Consider the following 21207-nt stretch of genomic DNA (forward strand, 5'->3'; position numbering starts at 1 on the left):
GTCCAGGTACGGAAAGACCTGTAATCCCTGGAGCCTCAGGTGGGCCGCTACCACCGCTAGCACCTTGGTAAACACCCTGGGGGCTGAGGTGAGACCAAAGGGGAGGACCCTGAACTGATAATGACTGGCTCCCAGCCGGAAGCGAAGAAACCTCCTGGATCGTCTGTCCATCCGAATGTGGTAGTACGCGTCCTTGAGGTCTATGGAGCACATCCAGTCGTTCTCCCTCAAGAGGGGAAGTATAGATTGCAGGGTGACCATCCGGAACTTTGCTTGGTTACTGACAGGTTCAGCTGGGAAAGGTCTAAGATTGGTCTTAAGTCCCCCGTCTTCTTTGGCACCAAAAAGAACCTGGAGTAAAACCCTAATCCGGTTTGATCTCGGGGGACGCGCTGGATAGCTCTTTTTTCTAGCAGCTGTTCGATTTCGATAGCTGCCGCCTTTGGTCGGGTGGAACATCTGGGAGGCTGCAGATTTCGGAACCTTGAATAGGGGAATTGAATATCCTGTGGATATGACAGCAAGCACCCAACTGTCTGTTGTTATGGACTCCCAAGAAGTCAGGTGCCTCGAAAACCACCCCCCGACTGCCTCCAGAGACGGACAGCCGGGCAACCCTTCAGGGCTGCTGCGTGGATCTATCAGAGAAAGGTTCTCTGGACCCAAAGTTGCCAGGAGCCCCCCTGCCTCTAGCACGACGACCTCCCCGTCCTCCTCTGCCACGGAAGGACTGGTTGTCCGGAGCAGGTTGGGACTGCTGCGACTTCCGGAACCACATCTTCTTCTGTCCCTTTTGGTTCTTAGAGAAGGACCTCTGGGGAGCTGAGAAGCGGACTCCGATGGCAGACAGCGTCTTCCCGTCCTTTTCGCTCTGGACTAATGTCTCGCGAACAGTCTTGCCAAACAAGGCAGAACCATCGAAGGGGGCATTCGCGAAGGTCGCCTTGAAGGGCTCTGTAAAATCACAATGGCGGAGCCAGGCCTGTCGTCTCATGACTAGGCCTGCTCCGCTGGCTCTAGCGGTTCCCTCAGTAGCATGAGAAAGTAGCCGCATAGATGTATTGGAAACTGATCTGAGAGTGGCCATTTGGGTGGAATAAACCTGTTTATCCTCACTCGAGATGGACTCCGGGGGAGATGCAGCGTATTCTTTAATCAGATCCCGCTGCATCCTAATGACATGTGCCATGTAGTTCAGCGCTCTCAAGGAGAAAGTTGCTGAACTAAAAACTCGCTTCCCAATGCGATCCATCGAACGGGACTCCTTGCCCGGAGGATGCATGGAGGGACTCTCCTGGGCCAATTCCCTCTTCGTGGCTGCAGCCATCATCATGGCATCTACTGGGGGACCCTTACTCCAGTGGGTGCGGTCAGACGGAGGAGAAAGAATGCGGTCCGGGCGCTTAGGGATAGGCTCAATGGTGTCCAGATCCTTCCACGCCCTGATGGAAATAAGATCCACCAGGGGGTCAGCAGGAGGGGACACCCAAGAGGTAGAAGGGCCCGCCTCGAATGCCTCCAAGAACACAGACTCGTCCGAAGAAGCCTTGGGGGCAGACCACCCCCCCCCCCGATCCTTAACATCTCCATGATGTCTCCAAATGAGACGTCCTCATGGGGTGACCTGGGGGAGCCTTCCCCTTCATCCAAGTCTGTGCCTTCAGTGACGGACTCAGGGGAGTCCATGTGCCTCCTTTTGCACTTACGCTTCCGAGGTACTTCATCGGGGGGCTGTCCGAGGAGTACTCTTCAGCAGTTGGATGTTCCAAGGGAACCACTTGGGACATCGAGGCGGGCTGTCCCTGGGACCGGCTGGTGGGGGCCTGGCCCAACTGCAATGGAGTGTGGGATGGAGCCGTGGCAGGGACCGGGGGTCCGGATGTCCTCGACAGTGCCCTTTCCACTACGTCGAAAGCCGAGGGGGAGCCAGCTTCTCTAAGCCCCGAGAGCCGACCCCCACTCGGATCCGACGCACGGATCGGAGTTGGAGCCGAAACCGTCGGATCCGAGAGACCGGTGTGCTCCGACCTGGACGGAGCCGAAGACACACCAGCTCCCTCGGATCCAAGGCTCGGCCCTCAGCTCCGAGAGGTCGGGTCCAAAGTACCCGAAGCACTCAAGGGATGGGACGGATCCGAGGTGCACCGACCCATCGGATCCGACCCACCCCCGGATCCAAATCTGCCCGGCGCCGACAGCTCCGAACCCGTGGTATGGGTCGGAGAAGGAGCCAAGGGGGCAAAAAAAGGGGTCGAAGCCCCTCCCGGATTGGGGGGGGGGGCTAGGAGCACTCCCATTTGCATTTGGGCCTGGATGAATTTCCTCACCATCCGGTCCATATCAGCTTCACTCATAGAAAACGTTGACCTAGTGGAGGCCACCGAAGCGGACCTAGGGAGCCGCCTCGGAGACCTCCTGGAAGGGCTAGCCTCCTCCTCCTCGGGTCCAGGAGAGAACCGAGGGGAGTGGAGCCGAGGAGGAGGAAAGCTAGAAGGCACAGGGGAGGCCCGCTTAGATGGAGGAGCCGAACTGGAAGTTTCGGCTCTTCGCTTGTGGTGCCTCTCCCTGTGCCTCTCCTTCTGTCTTTCCCTAGAGGATTCCTTCCCCTCCGGCAACTTAGAGGGAGGTTGAGTCCCAGCCGGAGGGGGAGAACTCACAGCAACAGGTTGCTGAGTGGAAGGGGCAGAGGCCGAAGCGGTATCTGGAGGTAAAAGACCCGCCAGCACCAACTTCGACCTCCGCTTCCTCAAAGCCTGGGGGTTGAACCCTGCACAAATGGTACAACCAGATGACAGGTGTTCAACCCCCAAGCATTTAACGCACCGAGTGTGGCCATCCACTGGGTACAGCTTATGGCCACACTCGGTACATTTCGAGAACACAGCCTTATGGGCTTCAGACATCGCAACCCTAAGGCCTAACACAAAACACACACAAACAAACTACGCAAAACCCGAGAAAATTAAATAAAAGAGAGAGGAAAGCCTAAACACACTCAACACTAACTATATCAAGAAAGAAAATAAAGATTTTTAAAACTTTTTTAGTCAAAAAAATAGTTCTTATCTTCACCAATGCCAGGAGCTCTGGAATTCCGTAGCTACTTGAAAAGCGGCAAACGAAATCTGAGGTCAGTCAGGGCTTGGCAAGGGGTTATGGGTAAGAGGGAGGAGCTAGGAGCTCGGAGCCTAAGCTTTTGAATTGCCGGCTCGGATCCGAGGTCGGATCCGATACCCACAGGTTGCAGACAAATGAAGTCTGCCTACTTCAGATCCTTTGTTTCTATATAGGAGGCCAAGCTTTTGGTGGGGTTTCTTAACACAGTGATGTATGTGAAGGTCAAATTTCAGTTGGTCATCAATGATTACTCTAAGGAGCTTAGTCTGGTTTTCAGGTGTGATGTTAGTCTTGTTCATTAAATAGATGTTAAATGGGGATTTGAGGTGGGAGAGGGGTTTTGGGAGGAAGAGTAGGAGCTTTGTGTTTTTTCAGATTAAGTATTAGTTGGTTATTGGTAAGCCATATTTCTGTGTGTTTGAAAGATGTTTGTGTGAGGGTAAGTAGTTCAGTTGGATTGCCAGCTATGGATATAATAGTAGAGTCATCAGCATACTGTATGAGGGAAGACTAGGGACAGGATTTGTGTAATTCATTTGTGAAGATGCTAAAAAGCAGGGGTCCAAGAATAGAGCCTTGTGGGATGCCTGTTTTGATGGGAAGAAATGGAGAAAATGCAGAGAGCCATATGACAGATTGCTGCCGATCACAGAGGTAGCTGTTAAACCAGGCTATAGTAGCAGTGGAAAGGTTGAGGAATAGTGAGGATGCAAGGAGTAGAGGTGGCAAAGGTGGATGAGTTTAAATACTTGGGATCAATAGTTCAGAGTAATGGTGAGTGTGGAAGAGAGGTGAAGAAGAGAGTACAGGCAGGATGGAGTGGGTGGAGAAGAGTGTCAGGAGTGTTTTGTGACAGACGGGTACCAGTAAGAGTGAAAGGGAAGGTCTACAAGAGGGTAGTGAGACCAGCTATGTTATATGGGTTGGAGACAGTGGCACTGACAAAAAGGCAGGAGTTAGAGCTGGATGTGGTAGAGTTAAAGATGTTAAGATTTGCACTGGGTGTGACAAGGGTGGACAGGATTAGGAATAAGTATATTAGAGGGTCAGCCCAGGTTGGAAGGTTTGGAGACAAAGCCAGAGAGGCAAGATTACGTTGGTTTGGACATGTGCTGAGAAGGGATGCGGAATATATTGGGAAAAAGATGCTAAGGATGAAGCTACCAGGTAACAGGAAAAGAGGAAGGCCGTTTATGGATGTGGTGAGAGAGGACATGCAGGTGGTTGGTGTGACAGAGCAAGATGCAGAGGACAGGAAGAAATGGAAACAGATGATCTGCTGTGGTGACCCCTAATGGGAACAGCCGAAAGAAGATGATGATGATAGAAATGCTGAGTTGGGATAGTTTTTAGAGGAGGATAGGGTGGGAGACAGTAGTAAAGGCTTTTGACAGATTTAGGAAGAGACAGGACACAAGTTTATTATTACTTCTGGCTTGGTAAAGGAAATGAGAGCAGTAGAGGTGATGCGGTGTGAGCGAAGGCAGTGCTGTGAAGGGGTGATCAGGTTCCCTTGAGTGAGGTGAGCCATGAGTTCTTTATGGATGCAGTGTTCAAGCATTTTTGAGAGGGGAGAAAGAATGGCAAACTGGTCGGAAATTAGAAAGTTCTGTGGAGTTTCCACCTTTGTGGATGGATATAGTAAAGAATTTTTTCCAAAGAGTAAGAACAGTTAATTCAGTGATTGAGTCATTCACAAGGATGGAGACAGGGTATGCTACTGATGTGGCATCAGTTTTTAGGAAGAAAGATGTCAGATTGTCAGTTTTAAGTCTGAGGAGGAGTTTTAATAATACAGCTTGGGGGAAATGGCCTTAGTGAGAAGGGGGAGTTTTGCTGTTGGGGAGCTGTGGGTGGTGAGAGACTGAATGAGTTAGAAGTCTGGATAAGTTTCTTTATGTTGTCAATGAAGTAAGAATTGAAAATGGATGCAGTTTCAAAGGGTGTATTGTTGGGGCAAGGACTGGTATATAAATAAAAATATATATTTATATAAAGTATATAAATGAAAAACCACACCAACACAATCCTAGTTGCAAGCATTTTATATCACAAACCATAATGACACAATTGCAGTTGCTAACATTATACATCACTTATAATCTATCCAATCATTTTCAGTCAAACATTATATAGCTCCTTTAAGTCCTGCCTTCTTTTTAACCTCATTCCTCCCTTGTAAGCACTGTTCCCACAATTCCCATTTTTTCATAAGTAGTTTACTGCTACCCTTATCTAAAAATCTCAATTCCAGTTGTTTTATTTATGTTATTATGTTCACTACTATAGTTAGTACAGTTGGTTTAGATTTTAATTTCCATTTTGTAGTAATTGATTTTTTGGCAGCTACCATAATTAGACACAGCAAGGCCTTACCATGTCTAGGCAATTCCAATTCTGTATCATAGCTCAGAAAAATCATCTCCATCATCACACCAGTCGGCCCACCCAGCATCTCTGACAATGCATCCCGCAGGGAATCCTTAAAGTCCGCCAACTTACCGCACTCCCAGAAAATATATTTCCAATTATCTCTTTCTTCCCCATCACACCTCCAACATTTGCTATCTACCTGGGGAAAAATTCTCTGGAGTCTACTTGGGGTATAAAAATATCAATGTAAACATTTCCAAGCAAATATCCTACATCTTCCAAATTTTGTTGCATATTTGGGAGATACATATATCCTCCCATTGTTTCTTTGTGAATTGCATATCCAGTCTCTTTTCCCAATCCTTTATAACCTCCTCTGATTGATTCTTATAGTTATCATGTGATATTTTATATGCTCTACTAATTATTCCTTTTTTAATGTCAGCTTCTCTTCTAGATTCTACTAAAAACTCTACCAGCACTGGTCTTTCATTTAGGACCCCCCTGTGTCTTTCTCTTTGCCTATACTCTGATATCAATCCCTGATAGGGAAGGCAATTTCTAACCTGCAGTCCAAATAAATTCTTTGCATTTTCCCATTCTATCATCTTTCCCTCTCTAGTTATTTGCTCCCGATACCTTGGCTCCATTGACAGCGTTCTCCAATAAATTCCAGCACCTTCTTGCCAATTGTCTATATCTCTAATTGCACTCAACTCTATCGGCAGAATCTCCTTTCTCCATTCCCATGTTGGCTTAGTTCTTAGAATACTTTCTGCTTCTTTATAGATATAATATTCTATATGATTATTGTTGTTCTCCTTAAAGGCCTGCATCCAAAATCCCAGTCTCTCCTTGTTTTTTGAGCCCCCCCCCCATTTCATTATCATCTCTTTCCAGTTTGAATTACAGTTTTTTGCTTGTGCTATGTATAGAAGCCTTAACTGTGAAGCTCTGAAATACCCCTTCAAATTGGGTATTCCCAATCCAAAAAAAAAATCTGGATTTTTATTTTGATTGTGTCAATGGGAGGGGTATTATTTTGAAATTCAACCAATGAGAGTGTTTTTGTATGTATTTAAGAGCTTAAGGAAGTTATTTATCTTGATTCTGACGAGGTTTCCTATAGGGAGACGAAGGTGCTAAATCCTTGCTTATTTGCTGTTGTGCTTGTTGTTTTGTGGAATAAAAGCATTTCATTTGAAAATGTTGCTGGGATCACATCTTTGAATAATTTTGGACTGCCTTTATTGGTGCCTTGTGTTACTGGAGCTTCAGAGTTTACTAGTCATTTACTCCTCCAGGAATCCACTGTTTTTTGGTTATTGGTTTAAACTTTGTGGTATGGAAATGCAGGTTATCTGAGGAATCCCTCACTGTAATAGAAACAAGAGGACATTGATCAGTGAGTTTACTAAGCTCATACACCTGTTTTCCCAGCCAAATGTAAGCATCACAGATTTGGACAACTTGATCCCGTGTGCTCAGGTGAAGCAAGTGAACCAGGAAGTGACATCACTGCCACCCCCCCCCCCCCCAAGAGCCAACATGGCTTATGGCTTTTACCTGATACAAACGGCTCTGTATTGAATCAACAAGATGGTCCAAGGTTTTTTCTACTCAAAACAATTGTAATTTGGATCACGCTGGTAATTTCTGTAGGTTAGGACATTATATTCATTTGGATTTCAACGTGTGGCTGAACATGAACTTTGCAACAACAGAGGTTGCGACAATGGAGAGAACTGAAAGGAATGCTTCGTTTGTGGAAATATGTAAGACTTTAAAAACTAAAATGCTTAAATACAAATCTTTATCACTATACAATTGTTTTTTTACCAAAAGCATTAAATGAAAACATGTGCCTAAAGGCCTTAGAATTAATAAGTTTCCGAACAACACCAAACACGATTTGGTGTTATGCAATGAAGTAGTGGACATTTTAAATGATTGTGGTACAGTTTTGATGAGAGCCATTGTAAATAACAACAATATTATTATTAAAAAATTAAAATGTGAAATAGATGTGTTAAACCAGGAGATACATGATGATTTGCTGTTTACCATCAATGAATACAAACGTGATTACTTGATTGCATTACAGGATGTGGATAAAGTTATCTCTAAAAACTATAAAAGGAAATTATTCAAACTGGATAGAGACTACAGGAATGGCAATGCATATAGTATTGGGTGTAACAGAACGAACGGGGTGCAAGGGGTAATTACAATTCTACCTGTAGTAATAGGGATAATCATAATCAATACAATAGGGACAATCATTATTATAACAGCTATGAGAACAGGGACCACCAGGGGGTTGGGAAGGTGGCTTAATGGCTAAGGTGTTTGCCTTACAAACACAAGGTGCAGGGTTTGAGCCTCACAAGGGATAATTGGCTAGGCTTAAAATGGCTTGCAAGGGCAGTTAACTTAGTACTAAACTATGAACTATTTGGGAAATAGGGAAACGGTCAGACAGGAGGCCCTTTTAGGGGACGAGGGTCTCAGGAGATCCGAAAGGATCAGGAATTTAACATCACAACCCTTGTATGCCGAAATAATGAGGACACAACACTTTCAACATCAGACAATGCAATTATACCCGATAAGGGAAGGGACCCTTGAGCAATGTGAGGATTCACAAGTAAACTGTTCTGATTTTACAGGGTGTGACAATATAGGAAATCGAATGTTGATTTACACACAAGATAACTTTCATATTTACAACTACACAGACATGAGTACAGATAGTAGTTATATTAGTTTACTCAAGAAAGGATTTACTTTTGTTCCTGCCAGGAAGGGCGATTTAGCCAACTTGATTCTAGACGTAAAAATGTTCACCTGGAAATTAAATTTAAAGCTGACATTTAATGAACATCCCCCATTAAATTTTGATAGGAAATTGACCAGGAAGAGTATTTACAACCCACCTTTACATCATGAATTAAACAACTTTGAGACATTAGTGGTTAATGACATGAGAAATACATTTAACACCACCAAAAGGTATAAGGACAATTTGACAGTGGAGGAGAGAATGGTGTTGGGGAAACGTATGTACAACAATAAGGTGAGCATAATGAAACCTGGCAAGGGGGGTGGGGTAGTGTTAATGGAAAATTGGACTTATTCAGCTAAAATGATGGAAATCTTGAATACAGACACTAGATACTCATTAGTTTCCCAAAATGAATTAAATATTGCATATAAGAAAATAGATTTGACCCTGGAAGATAATCTAACACAGGGGCTGATAGATAAAAAAAACTCTTTGAATTTTTTAAAGTCTCTAAACCTTTTATTCCAGGGATTTTTGGGATTCCGAAAGCCCACAAAGTTTATAGGGTCCACCATTGAGGCCAATAGTAACATCAGAAAGCTCGAAAACCCAATGCCTTGCTATATATGTGGACAGAAAATTAAAACCCTTTTACAAAATGTACCCACATATCTTGACTGACTCATGGGATTTTTTAACAAAAATGAATCAAATACAATTCAACCCCAAATTTTCCTTCATTACAATTGAAATGAAAGATTTGTTCTCGGTTATTCCGCACAACCAGGGACTGGAATGGTTTGAAGAGATGTTGGTGGAGTTCAAATTCCTAAAAGATAGTGAATTTAGACTGGTTCTGGAAATCATAGAACTAGTTTTAAAGTACAATTACATATATGTTCAGGGGGAATATTATCACCAGTTAGATCGAGTGGCAATGGGTGCCTCATGTGCACCCATATTTGCCAATATTGCCATAGTGGTGCAGCGGTTAGCATTGTCACCTCACAGCAAGAGCTCTCCGGTTCGATTTTGGTGTGCCTTCTGTGCAGAGTCTGGATGTCCTCCCCATGGTCGAGTGAACTTTAAAGACATGCAGGTAGGTGCGTGCGTGAGTGGGTGTGCCTTCTTTGAAGGTTGGGTGCCAGGCTGGCAACTCGACACCATAAAAATCCACTGCAATCATTAGTGGACCGGTGATCCGCTGTGGCGACCCCTAACTGGGAAAAGCCGAAAGACAAGTCATGTTAAATTTGGAAAAACATTTTGTTTTTGAAACTGGTTACAAGGGTTATATAAGAAAATATTTTCATTTTCTGTATGACATTTTATTGTCTGGCAGGGACCCCCAGGACATGGTTCCCCCCTTTTTGGGTTTTTTAAATAAAACAAGTGAATTTTTGAACTTTACTCATGTGATTGGGATGGACGGAGTACATTACCTAGATGTAAGTGTCAGGAAGGATTTTGCCAACAACAGATTTGTGTCCCAGGTTTATAGAAAGAACTGTTTTTCTAATTCTTAGTTACACTTTGATAGTAATCACCCATTTTTTCAGAAAAGAAATATAATTAAGTGTCAGATGGTGAGGGCTGCCCAGATGACATCAGATAAGGAAGATCTAATCAAGGGACTAGACTATGTGCAATCACTTTTTCTGGAGAGGGGTTACCCTGATAACCTTAAAAAATTCTTAAGGGAAGAAATTTTAACAGGATGGGGGACAAAATACTTACCATTACTCAATGGGCCAGTAACATCTAGTAATGATGAAGACAGCAGGGAGACAACAACCAGTGTGACATCAGTTCCCGTTGACCAACATTCAACTTGGATACAAGATTGGTAAAAAAGATTAATGCCTATTGGAAAATGTTCGGAACAATGCCCAATAGATTGGAAATATTTAACAGACCTTTAAAATATAGTTATAGGAGGAATTTTAACTTAAAGGATATCTTGGAAAAAAAGGAAAAGTGGTGATGAAAATAGAATAGTCACTAAAAAGGGAACTTACAAGTGTGGCAGATGTTCCCAATGTACCTTCATAGCAAACTTTGAACTACTACAGGTCCCTATCCTGCTACTGAGACTTTTAGCCACGGGTAATTATCGTTGTTCAACTAAAGGGGTTGCGTATATTGCCTACTGTACCACCTGTTGGGCAATTTACATAGTCAAAACAGCGTAGCCTGAGGCAAAGGATATACAATATGTACGAAATTGGTAGGAAGAGGGAAACAAATGCTCTATATAGGCACATTTTAAAATGTAACACAGCAGATTTTAAATTTTGGGTATTGGAACTAGTGAATCCAAATGACAGGGGGTGGGGACTGGGAAGCCAGGCTAGAATATAGGGAATTAATCTGGCAGTTATGCCTGGATGCCTGTGTTTTCATAGGGTTAAACGATCATATTTCCCTAGCCCCAGCCCTGAAGTTAAGGGCAAAGAAATTGAAATGACATAAACATACCATAAAACTAAAACATATCATGCTATTTTTTTAAAAATCAAATTTTTAAGTGTTACTTACATATACAAAATAAAAAAACATCCAGGGAAACAAAGCATTCTGTTCTGCTTTTAATCCAACAAATAAATAGTGAACCAAATAAATGAAGGCAATGTAAAACAACTTGAATAGAAACAATGAATAAACGTAGAAAATCTCATACACGTTTTTCGTCACAGTAAAGCTGTAACATCTTCAGATAATACATTCCTAATTCCTTCTCTATTTATACAAATACATTTCCCGCTTAATTCATTCTAACCTATTGGGCTTGAGAGGACAGTTTCAAATGTCATTCACAATTATCTCATTAAAAACTTCCATTTTTCTTAAACTTATGAGTTTAATACACTTTTTGTAAAAGGTGTGTTTGAACAACAAAAAACTTTATGGTTACCATGCAAAATCTTTTAAAAACTTGATTCCAATAAAAACATTCTTTAAAAAAAAAAGTTATATACATAGGTTAAAAACGTAGTTTAAAAACATAGTTTAAAATCTTGAGATGTGTGTTTATTGTATTGTTACAAAATGTTTGCGCTCCCTCTTGTGGCCAAACATGAAAATTGCTGTTTAAAAACAATGAAAAAAGGGGGAAAAAAGAAAAAAGTATTCTAACTTTCTTCCTTTTGTAATTTTCTTCTTTTTATAATTTTTATAGTTTAGCAGCTCTCATTTTTAACAAGGATTTAATAGAGATAGTATCATTAAGGCCTGGGGGAGATGCAGCTTCTAGTGTCAATTGCCAGCACATTTCTTTGTATTCAATCCTCTCCTCCCAAAGGCCTCCCCTAATGTCTTTTTTCACCCCCTCAAGGACAAAAAAGGAGAATTTAGCCTCTCCACATTCCATACTGTGTTTATACATGGCATTAGTTTCTCTCTTATTTTTGATGTCATTTAAATGTTCGTAGATCCTTCTCTTTAATTTTCTTTCTGTCTTTCCAATATAGAAGGACCCACAAACCTCACATATAACCAAATAAATCAGTCCAAAGGATTCACAATTAAAAAATCCCTTACTTGTCAATAATCTAGCTCTACTTATTAGATTAACTTCACTTGTGTTAATTACATGCTTGCACTGGCTAGAACATTTATTTGGTTCACTATTTGTTGGATTAAAAGCAGAACAGAACGCTTTGTTTCCCTGGATGTTTTTTTATTTTGTTTTGGTGCTGGTTTAACCATTGGTTGCTGTTCGTTTTTGATTTTGCTACTTACATATACTTACACAAGTACATATACACACATTTATACATTTTTATATGTATTTTTTGGAAATATGTGTATACGTATATATACACAAACTTGTTTTTTTATGTTTTCTTCACATGGCAAATTTGTATATTGTAACATTATAGAGGTTTTTTTAAAAAAATCTGGATTTCTATTTTAATTGATTGTGTCAGTGGGAGGGGTATTACTTTGAAATTCAACCAATGAGAGTGTTTTTGCATGTATTTAAGAGCTTAAGGAAGTTATTTATCTTGATTCCGATGACGTTTCCTATAGGGAGACTAAAGTGCTAAATCCTTGCTTATTTGCTGTTGTGCTTGTTTTTTTGTAGAATAAAAACATTTAATTTGAGAACTTTGCTGGGATCCCATCTTTGAAGAATTTTGGACTGCCTTTATTGGTGCCTTGTGTTACTGGAGCTTCGGAGTTTACTATTCATTCAATCCTCCAGGAATCCACTGTTTTTTGGTTAAATATCCTAAATCTTCCAGATTTTTTTGCATATCTGGCAGACATACATATATCCTCCCATTGTTTCTTTGTGAATTGCTTATCCAGTCTCTTCCCAATCCTTTCTAACCTCTTCTGATTGATTCTTATAGTTACCATGTGATATTTTATATGCTTCTTATAGTTATCATGTGATATTTTATATGCTCTAATTATTATTCCTTTTTTAATGGCAGCTGCTGTTCTAGATTCTACTAAAAAGTCTACCAGTGCTGGTCTTTCACTTAGGACCCCCTGTGTATTTCTCTTTGCCTGTACTCTGATATCAATCCTTGACAGGGAAGACAATCTCTAACCTGCAGTCCAAATAAATTCTTGTCCTCTTCCCATTCTATCATCTTTCCCTCTCTAGTTATTTGCTCCCAGTACCTTGGTTCTATTGCCAATGTTCTCCAATAAATTCCAGCCCCTTCTTGCCTACTGTCTATATCCCTAATTGCAGTAAACCTGGCAGAATCTCCTTTCTGCATTCCCATGTTGGCTTAGTTCTTAGGATCCTTTCTGCTACTTTACAGATATAGTATTATGTATGATTATTGTTATTCTCCTTAAAGGCCTGCATCCAAAATCCCAGTTTCTCCTTGTTTCTTGAGCCCCCCCCAAGCCCCCCCCCCCATTTCATCCTCATCTCTTTCCACTTTGAATTATAGTTTTCTGCTTGTGGCATGTATAGCAGCCTTAACTGTATAGCTCTGAAATACCCCTTCAAATTGGGTAAACCCAATCCACACTGTTCTTCTACTGGAGGAATCAGCTTATCCCACTTGACTCCTGCCATCTTCCCCTCCCAGATAAAGTCATTCAGCTTTTTATTAATTGCTATCCACAGCTTCTCCTCTGGTTGATAAAATTACTATCCATATCCATATAATAAATCTTCCATTTTCTCAGTTTTTGTATTATCTTTTGTTTAGTCTCTTCCCACATATCCTTAGCTGCCACACCAGAATCATTTTTAATCCATATTCCTAAATGCTTCATTTTATCAAGTCCCCATAAATATGGATATTGCTGAAAATTCACATGTGGGTACATAGGGGTTACTGCTACTGCCTTTATTTTACTTAATTCATTTTGTATCTCTAAAAGATTTGAAACTATCTCAAAATGTTCCACAACAAGGTAATGTCTCTTTCTGATTCTGTCAGGAATAAAACAATATCATCTGCAAATAGAGCCAGCTTTTCTTGACTTCCATACCAATTATATCCTTGAATTTCTGAGTCCCTTATTTTCTTTGCCAGTGGTTCTAAATATAATGCAAACAACACTAGGGAAAGAGGTCACCCCTGTCTGGTTCCTCTGTTCAAGCAGAAATTATCAGACAGGACCCCACCCACTTTAATTTATGCCTCCGATCCCTCATATATCCTCCTAATCAACATTGTATTTTTTTCAGGAAATGTAAATGCTTCTATTGTCTCACTCATAAAAACCCAGCTTACTCTGTCAAGTGCTTTCTCTGCATCAAGATCCACCACCAACAATGGTATTTTCTTACATTCTGCTTCCTGCTGGATCACCAGTGTTTTATTAATGTTGTCAAATGTTTGCCTCCCCTCCAACCAAAAACCCACCTTGATCCATATATATACATTTTGGCATTACTTTTGCCATTTTTTTAGCCATTATAGATATGAACACTTTATAATCATCGTTTAGTATTGAAATAGGCCTGTATGAAGCTAGATCATGTCAGGAGAGGTCTTACCTAGTAATATTAAATTAATGAATACCTTGTTCAGCTGTTTATACTGTAACAAGACAAAGGCTAGATATAACCAGTGTAATGCTGTGATCATGGTCTGCAAGGAAGAAGAAACATGGAAGTGAATGAACATGTGTGTATATGAAATTACGGTGGTCCCTCTAGTGGTATGTACACAGGTGGAAGTGTACACTAAAATCATGTAAAATTATAACTTTCAAGTATTTAACATGATCCATGTCATATCATTGCAAAACTGTTAGCTGGTCTATTTTTTATCTACCAGCAGAGCTCCGCAGTTGCCGATGAACTGTCTGCAGGCACAGTCAATTAATAAGGAAATGAATGAACAGTAAACTTTGAGACATCTGTATAGGAAACACTACAATCAGTACTTAAAGGAGAAATAACAAGCAGTTCAGAGAAAAAAATGAAGTTTGACATGTTGAAAGGAATACAAGCAGGTGCATTCATAGCAGTATCTATTGCTTCAGTATAAATCATTCCATTGCAAGGTCAATTCATTTAATGGTAGCCAGAGCACTTTTTCTTAAGGCTAAAAATCAGTTAACTGAGAGTATACAAGTTTTTTTCTTTTCTTTTTTTTTAAACATCTAAGAATGAAGTGTAAGTGTGGGATGGAATACTCGGTACATTATACCCCTTCCCTACTGTTTAGCTACACTCTCTTTCTCAACCATGGTATTTTAGAATATACACTTGCACTCCAACAACACAGGGATTAATGGCCTAGCTTTTTTGTCAAGTTTCAACAGCTACTTTTTTTTTTTTTTTTTTTTTAATTATTATTAAATACACTCTCTTTTATTTGTACAACGTATTGACAGGGAGGATAGAGGAATGGTGAGGATGCAAGGAGTAGAGGTGGCGAAGGTGGATGAGTTTAAATACTTGGGGTCAATAGTTCAGAGTAACGGTGAGTGTGGAATAGAGGTGAGGAAGAGAGTACAGGCAGGATGGAGTGGGTGGAGAAGAGTGTCAGGAGTGATTTGTGACAGACGAGTACCTGTAAGAGTGAAAGGGAAGGTCTACATGAGGGTAGTGAGACCAGCTATGTTATATGGGTTGGAGACAGTGGCATTGACAAAAAGGCAGGAGTTAGAGCTGGATGTGGTAGAGTTAAAGATGTTAAGATTTGCACTGGGTGTGACAAGGGTGGACAGGATTAGGAATAAGTATATTAGAGGGTCAGCCCAGGTTGGAAGGTTTGGAGACAAAGCCAGAGAGGCAAGATTACGTTGGTTTGGACATGTGCTGAGAAGGGATGCGGAATATATTGGGAAAAAGATGCTAAGGATGAAGCTACCAGGTAACAGGAAAAGAGGAAGGCCGTTTATGGATGTGGTGAGAGAGGACATGCAGGTGGTTGGTGTGACAGAGCACGATGCAGAGGACAGGAAGAAATGGAAACAGGTGATCCGCTGTGGCGACACCTAACGGGAACAGCCGAAAGAAGATGATAATGATGATGATTACTACTCTGTGAACACCTCACCTTTACTCCCAGGTTTCTCCTCTGCAAATAGTAAGAGATATTCTATTTATGACTAATGCAGTACTATAGACTTATGCTAAGTACTGCGTACTTGTGACTGTTTTTTTTTTCCACTAAAGTTTTAGAATGTTTCATGTTACCTTAATACAAACTTTGCTAATGGTGATTGTGCAATGAATTGCGTTACCATTTATGTATATTAATGAATCATTGATTCATTTGCTGATTGTTTAATGACTCACACTACCATTTATGTACCATAAAAAATATTGTTTTATTTGTGCCTGAATGGTCCCATTGATTGTTTAATGAATCACACGATCATTTATGTACAATAAAAAAAACTATTGCTTTATTTGTGCCTGAATCGTCCCCGGTCGTTCCTGAAATAGGACTTTCAACTAGAGTACTCACTCTCTTTCTGCTATGTCTTCTAGGACTCATTTTACTCTTCTTTAACACAAATCTTCAGCAATTTATTAATAGAAATAGAATAGTGTAGGCAACCAAAGGCATTTACATATTGTATTTTATAGGCCTTATTTCTTCAACTTTCGTCATTTCCAAATAATTCCAAAGAATAATGCAGAACATACAGACAATATTGTTTGAAGTAACTTTTTACTCAAACAAGCAGACATACTCAGGACTGCAGCATCCCACCCCCCTGAAAGTACAACACAGGATCAGCAATCCATTTGCATGCTGTGGCAGTGGAACCCACAACCTTCTGCATCAAAACCAAGTGTGATACCTGTTGTGCTACAAACAATACTTTTATTTTTTCAGCACAATAGTGATACCGTTTGCTAAACAAAACAACTGCACATTGTACACAGACTTAGCATGAGCAGCCGTAAACTTCTCTTCCCTTGAAAAATGCACTTGAAACTCAGTTACATGTAAATGCACCTAACACTCAACTTCTTGAAAAATGCATTTGAAACTCATCTCCTTGAAAATGTACTTGAAACTCAACTCAATTTTTTTGAACAGCTTGGTGGTTGGGGTAGAGGATTTGGACTCTTGTTTTCTGTGACTGAGGTACAGGGTTTAGGCCTGAGCAAATTAACTAACCACCTGCTATCCCTAAGTGGGGCATTTTTTTTACACATGCGCGCGCACACACACACACACACACACACACACACACACACACACACACAATGACTCAGGAAGCAGCAGCACAAGAACTGAAGGAACGGGACCTTCCTTACTTGCTGTAAAACAATATAATGCAAACAAAAATAAGAGCCACAGTAAGACAGAAACTCGTACAAAAACTGAAGCAAGAAAAAAAACAGATTCAGCATCATACCATATAAGAAACTTGAATAAGTTAAGAACAGCAAAGCTTTCGGGTTCAGATGAAACCATTCATCAGTGCATAATACAATCAATCAGTAGCATCATCCTTAAATACTCATTTATTTTATTTATTTATTTATTTAACATTTACGAATTAAAGTCCGACTAGGTTCCACAGAGCCTGTTTTCAGCGGAGGCCCGGGGAGAAATGCTCCAGATTCCACATTTCAACAACAGCACACCCAATAACATTCTAAAATTAATTAAAGAATTAATTATCATAACATTTAAAGAAACATACCACACAATTTTCACTTTAGAAATAAACTGTTTATACTTAAGAACTGATGTCAAGGTTACACGAGTTCAAGTTTATTATTCAAATCCCCCCTCTCGTATTCCTATTAACAATATCTATAACTCTAAAACTAAAAATGTGTGTTGAGTTATTGTCATTTGTATGTTTAGCTAGCACAATAGTTAAAACATTTCTTCTGATTTCTGACTAATGTTCTATTATTCTGTCCTTCAATTGTCTTGCAGGTTTACCAACATAAAAGCTTGAACATACCCTGCAAGTTGCAAGGTATATAACGTTGATAGAATTCTGAGTCCCAGCACACTTTAAATCATATACTTTTTTTGTGATAGGTTGTGTAAAACTTTGATCTTTGTTTACAGAATTGCAACAACAACAGTTATGGCATGGATAGGTGTCAATTTTACTAAACTGTCTAGATGTCAGACCAGGTCTGGCATCCTTATAACATAAAAGCTCTTTTAAGTTCGAACAATTATGTTTAGTAAACTTAGGCTGAACACCTACAATATTTTGTAATTCGGGCATAGTTCTTAGAATTCCCCAATTATCTGTTATTATCCTTCTTACACCATCACTACATCTACTAAAGGTGGTAGAATAATGTAATATATCACCACCATCAGACCTGGTTATTGATTCATTCTCCATTATATCACTACAAAAATACAGTTTGGCCCTGGTGTCCCTCATTGTCATAGCATGCCTGTTCATACTACTCAACAAGTTATTTCTGCCCTTAAATTAATTCATCCCTTCGCCTACTTGTTGTATGCATTTATCCAGGGCAGTATTTAATCTGTTAGTGTGTAAAATCTGCCCTTTAACAATCCCTTTAAAAACATGGGGTGTATGCATTCTCCTACAGTGCAAATATTTACTTCTATGAACAGCTTTTTTATAGACAGATGTATATATTTCATTTCCATCAAACTTTATATCTTTTTTTATCTTTATCTATTTTAACTATATTTGTTGTAATGTTTTCTCATGGTGGGTTGTTCTTTCTTGCAAGTCTTTAAACTGTATGACATCTAAATATTTAAGGACATTAACAAATTAAAGATTTTTGTTTGTTTTTAAAATGTATCAATAAGAACACCTGTACTGATTTAATTTTTAATTGCATCTACATAAACAATCCAACACAATATTTTTTTATGTTGTTTATTCAGCTCCAGGTCAAGGAATTTAATACATTTCTGTTTACCCAAAAAAGGAACCCTGTAGCAATTTTACAACACTAGAACAAATTGCAAACATTGCTGTCTTGTAGGGTATGCAGAGAGTAGCAAATGATAAATGTCAGTTCCCACTGAATTGTGACTCACCACTGTCTATTATCTTTCCACGTTTCTACAGGCCATTCCTGAGGAAAGTATGAAAAGAAAAAAAGAAAAGAAACAACCCAAATATCCACTCTCACTCCAATCTACTCAGCAACATACCTCTCAACCTCTTAGAGCAAAAAATCAGGACAAAGCCTAAAATGATAGAGGGACAAATAGGGGCAGATTTTAAAAATTGCTCTTACAAACTTAGAAAGTTGATAGAATAAGAGGTTTTGCATTAGTATGAATTTTCTGAAGGGTGTGGAGTCTTAAACTCAAATGTTTGTCATTATTTAACAACTTCAATCGGCAGCTATTGGCCAGAAAGGTACAGATTTTAGGAGGAACACACCAAAAATATGAGGCAAAAATCTGGACATTCTGTGAAAACCTGTACAGTTAGAGGTATGCTCAGCAACCATGACAGCAGTGAAATTTATCGCAAGTTGTCTCCTGAAGCTATAAAACAGAGGCCATTCTCTTTTAATCATCAAATCACTCTACAAAGCAACTAAATTACTTAATATCTGTAATATGAAATACACACCACCAGTTCTGAATCATGTAGTGCAATGTTCTATTTTTCATTTCTATTGTGTAGGACATCTTTACTTACTCCTCTACGTTTCAAATACAGTTCAGAAGTTCTTACCAGTCATGCAGAAGCAGGAGTGTATCTCCCCTCGAAGAAGTGGCTCCAGCCATTGTCTTTTCTGTTCTTCAGTTCCATACATGTGAAGTACTTCCATGTTTCCAGTATCTAAATTAAAAGAGATAGGTTTAAAAAATGAAACAGGTACTATGAACAATGTTCAGACATATATCACACTAGTGGTTTCCCCAGTATGGAGGCAGTGATGGTGCAGCGGTTAGCATTGTCGCCTCACAGCAAGAGGTTCTTCAGTTCGATTCTCAGCTGGAGCGTCTTCTGTGCAGAGTCTGCATGTCCTCCCCGCAGTCAAGTGAATTTAAAGACATGCAGGTAAGTGCGAGCGTGTGTGGGTATTCCTTCTTTGAAGGTTGGGTGCCGGGTTGGCAACTCGACACTGTAAAAATTCACCACCAATCATTAGTGCACCAGAGTTCTGCTGTGGCGACCCCTAACCGGGAAAAGCCGAAAGACAGACACAGTTTAGTGGTTTCCCCAGTATACCTTACAGTTAGTAGGAACTAACACTATTTATTTTTTTTGTTCTAATTGTACTGTGAGCAAAAATGGGATAAAGGGGATCTGGATGGATGGGCTACTATACGATACTAATTAACCCAGGCAGTCTTCTGCGATAGTATACTGTCTAATACATTAGGACTATTCCAGTACTAGAAATAACTGATAAAATGAAATAAGTCAATTCATACTTCCCTCAGGAAAAAATATTCCTAATTAACACATTTACTGCCGTTACACGCTTCTCATTCCATGTACTGTTATTTCTACTTTAGCTAGACATGAAATACAAAACATCATAGCTCTCAACCTTTTAGCACAAAAAAGCCAAAATTAATAGTAGAGCACAGCCCCCAAAAGAGGGACAAATTTTAAATATTGCTCTTATGAACTCAGAAAGTTGCTAGAATAAAAAGTCTTGTGTTCCCATGCATTTTCTGAAGGATAAGAAGTTTGAAACTTAAATGCTTGCCATTATTTAGTGACTTCAACCCTCACTGATTCACCACAAAAATCCAGAAAAATCACAAATTTTATGAGAAGCAGACAAAAAATTTAAGGCAAAAATCTGGACAGGTGGGAGGTATGTAAAACATATGGAATTCATTTAACCATGTGGATTGTGATCAATAAGGCTGACTGCTTTTTTGCCCATCTAAGGATCTGCAAACACTGCTGGATACTGGAGATAACAGGGCTTAGAAGAGGCAGTGCTGCAATGTCTTATTTTAAAAGGACATAAGACACTGCAAGATGAAACATCTTAATTTCTTAAAACAATAAACTATTCAGGACAGACAGCCCTTGGTATACATATAGTAGCATCTAAATCTAGAGAAAAAAATGCAAAAGGAAAAAAAGGGGGCAATCCCAAACCAAATTGTTTTCCCCCTCTTCCTAAGATGTGTAGTAGTGCGCATATTTTAGAGAAAAAGGAGGAGGGAGACTGCAGTGAGACAACCAGATGGCCTGGCTGGTGGAATTTATAGATAAAACACTGTCAAAAAGCCAGACTAAATGCAGATTCCCCCACCAACCACCTGAGAAACTGGTTAACACAAGCTATTTATAAACTAACCCGATCCTCTACAAAGGAAGGAAGGAATTCCGGCACTCTAGCTGGGGAGCTATTTTCTTTGACTCCCAACTACAGATGGCAGAGACACCAATCAGCTAGGAATACTAAAAGCCTTAGGTAGCAACTGCAGAGATAGTTGAAATAAGCACAGCCATGCAAACGTACTTTTCCTTGAGTATATATTAGATGATCGAACTTTCAAAAGTTCGACCATCATATGGTTGACACCATATGATCA

At 40.1% G+C, this 21207-nt stretch overlaps 1 protein-coding gene across 1 annotated transcript in view; it reads right to left on the reverse strand.

Moving 5' to 3' along the window:
- Positions 1 to 21207, reverse strand: part of ACAD11 (acyl-CoA dehydrogenase family member 11) — a 1831981-nt gene that overhangs the window by 1029468 nt on the left and 781306 nt on the right. Inside the window, exon 12 of the mRNA XM_044061525.1 lies at positions 19376 to 19483. Coding sequence (XP_043917460.1) covers positions 19376 to 19483 — 108 coding nt within the window. The remainder of the gene's footprint in view (positions 1 to 19375; positions 19484 to 21207) is intronic.

Source organism: Protopterus annectens, chromosome 2.part0, assembly GCF_019279795.1.
Source record: "Protopterus annectens isolate FY-2018-M chromosome 2.part0, PAN1.0, whole genome shotgun sequence".
Classification (NCBI taxonomy): Eukaryota; Metazoa; Chordata; order Ceratodontiformes; family Protopteridae; genus Protopterus; species Protopterus annectens.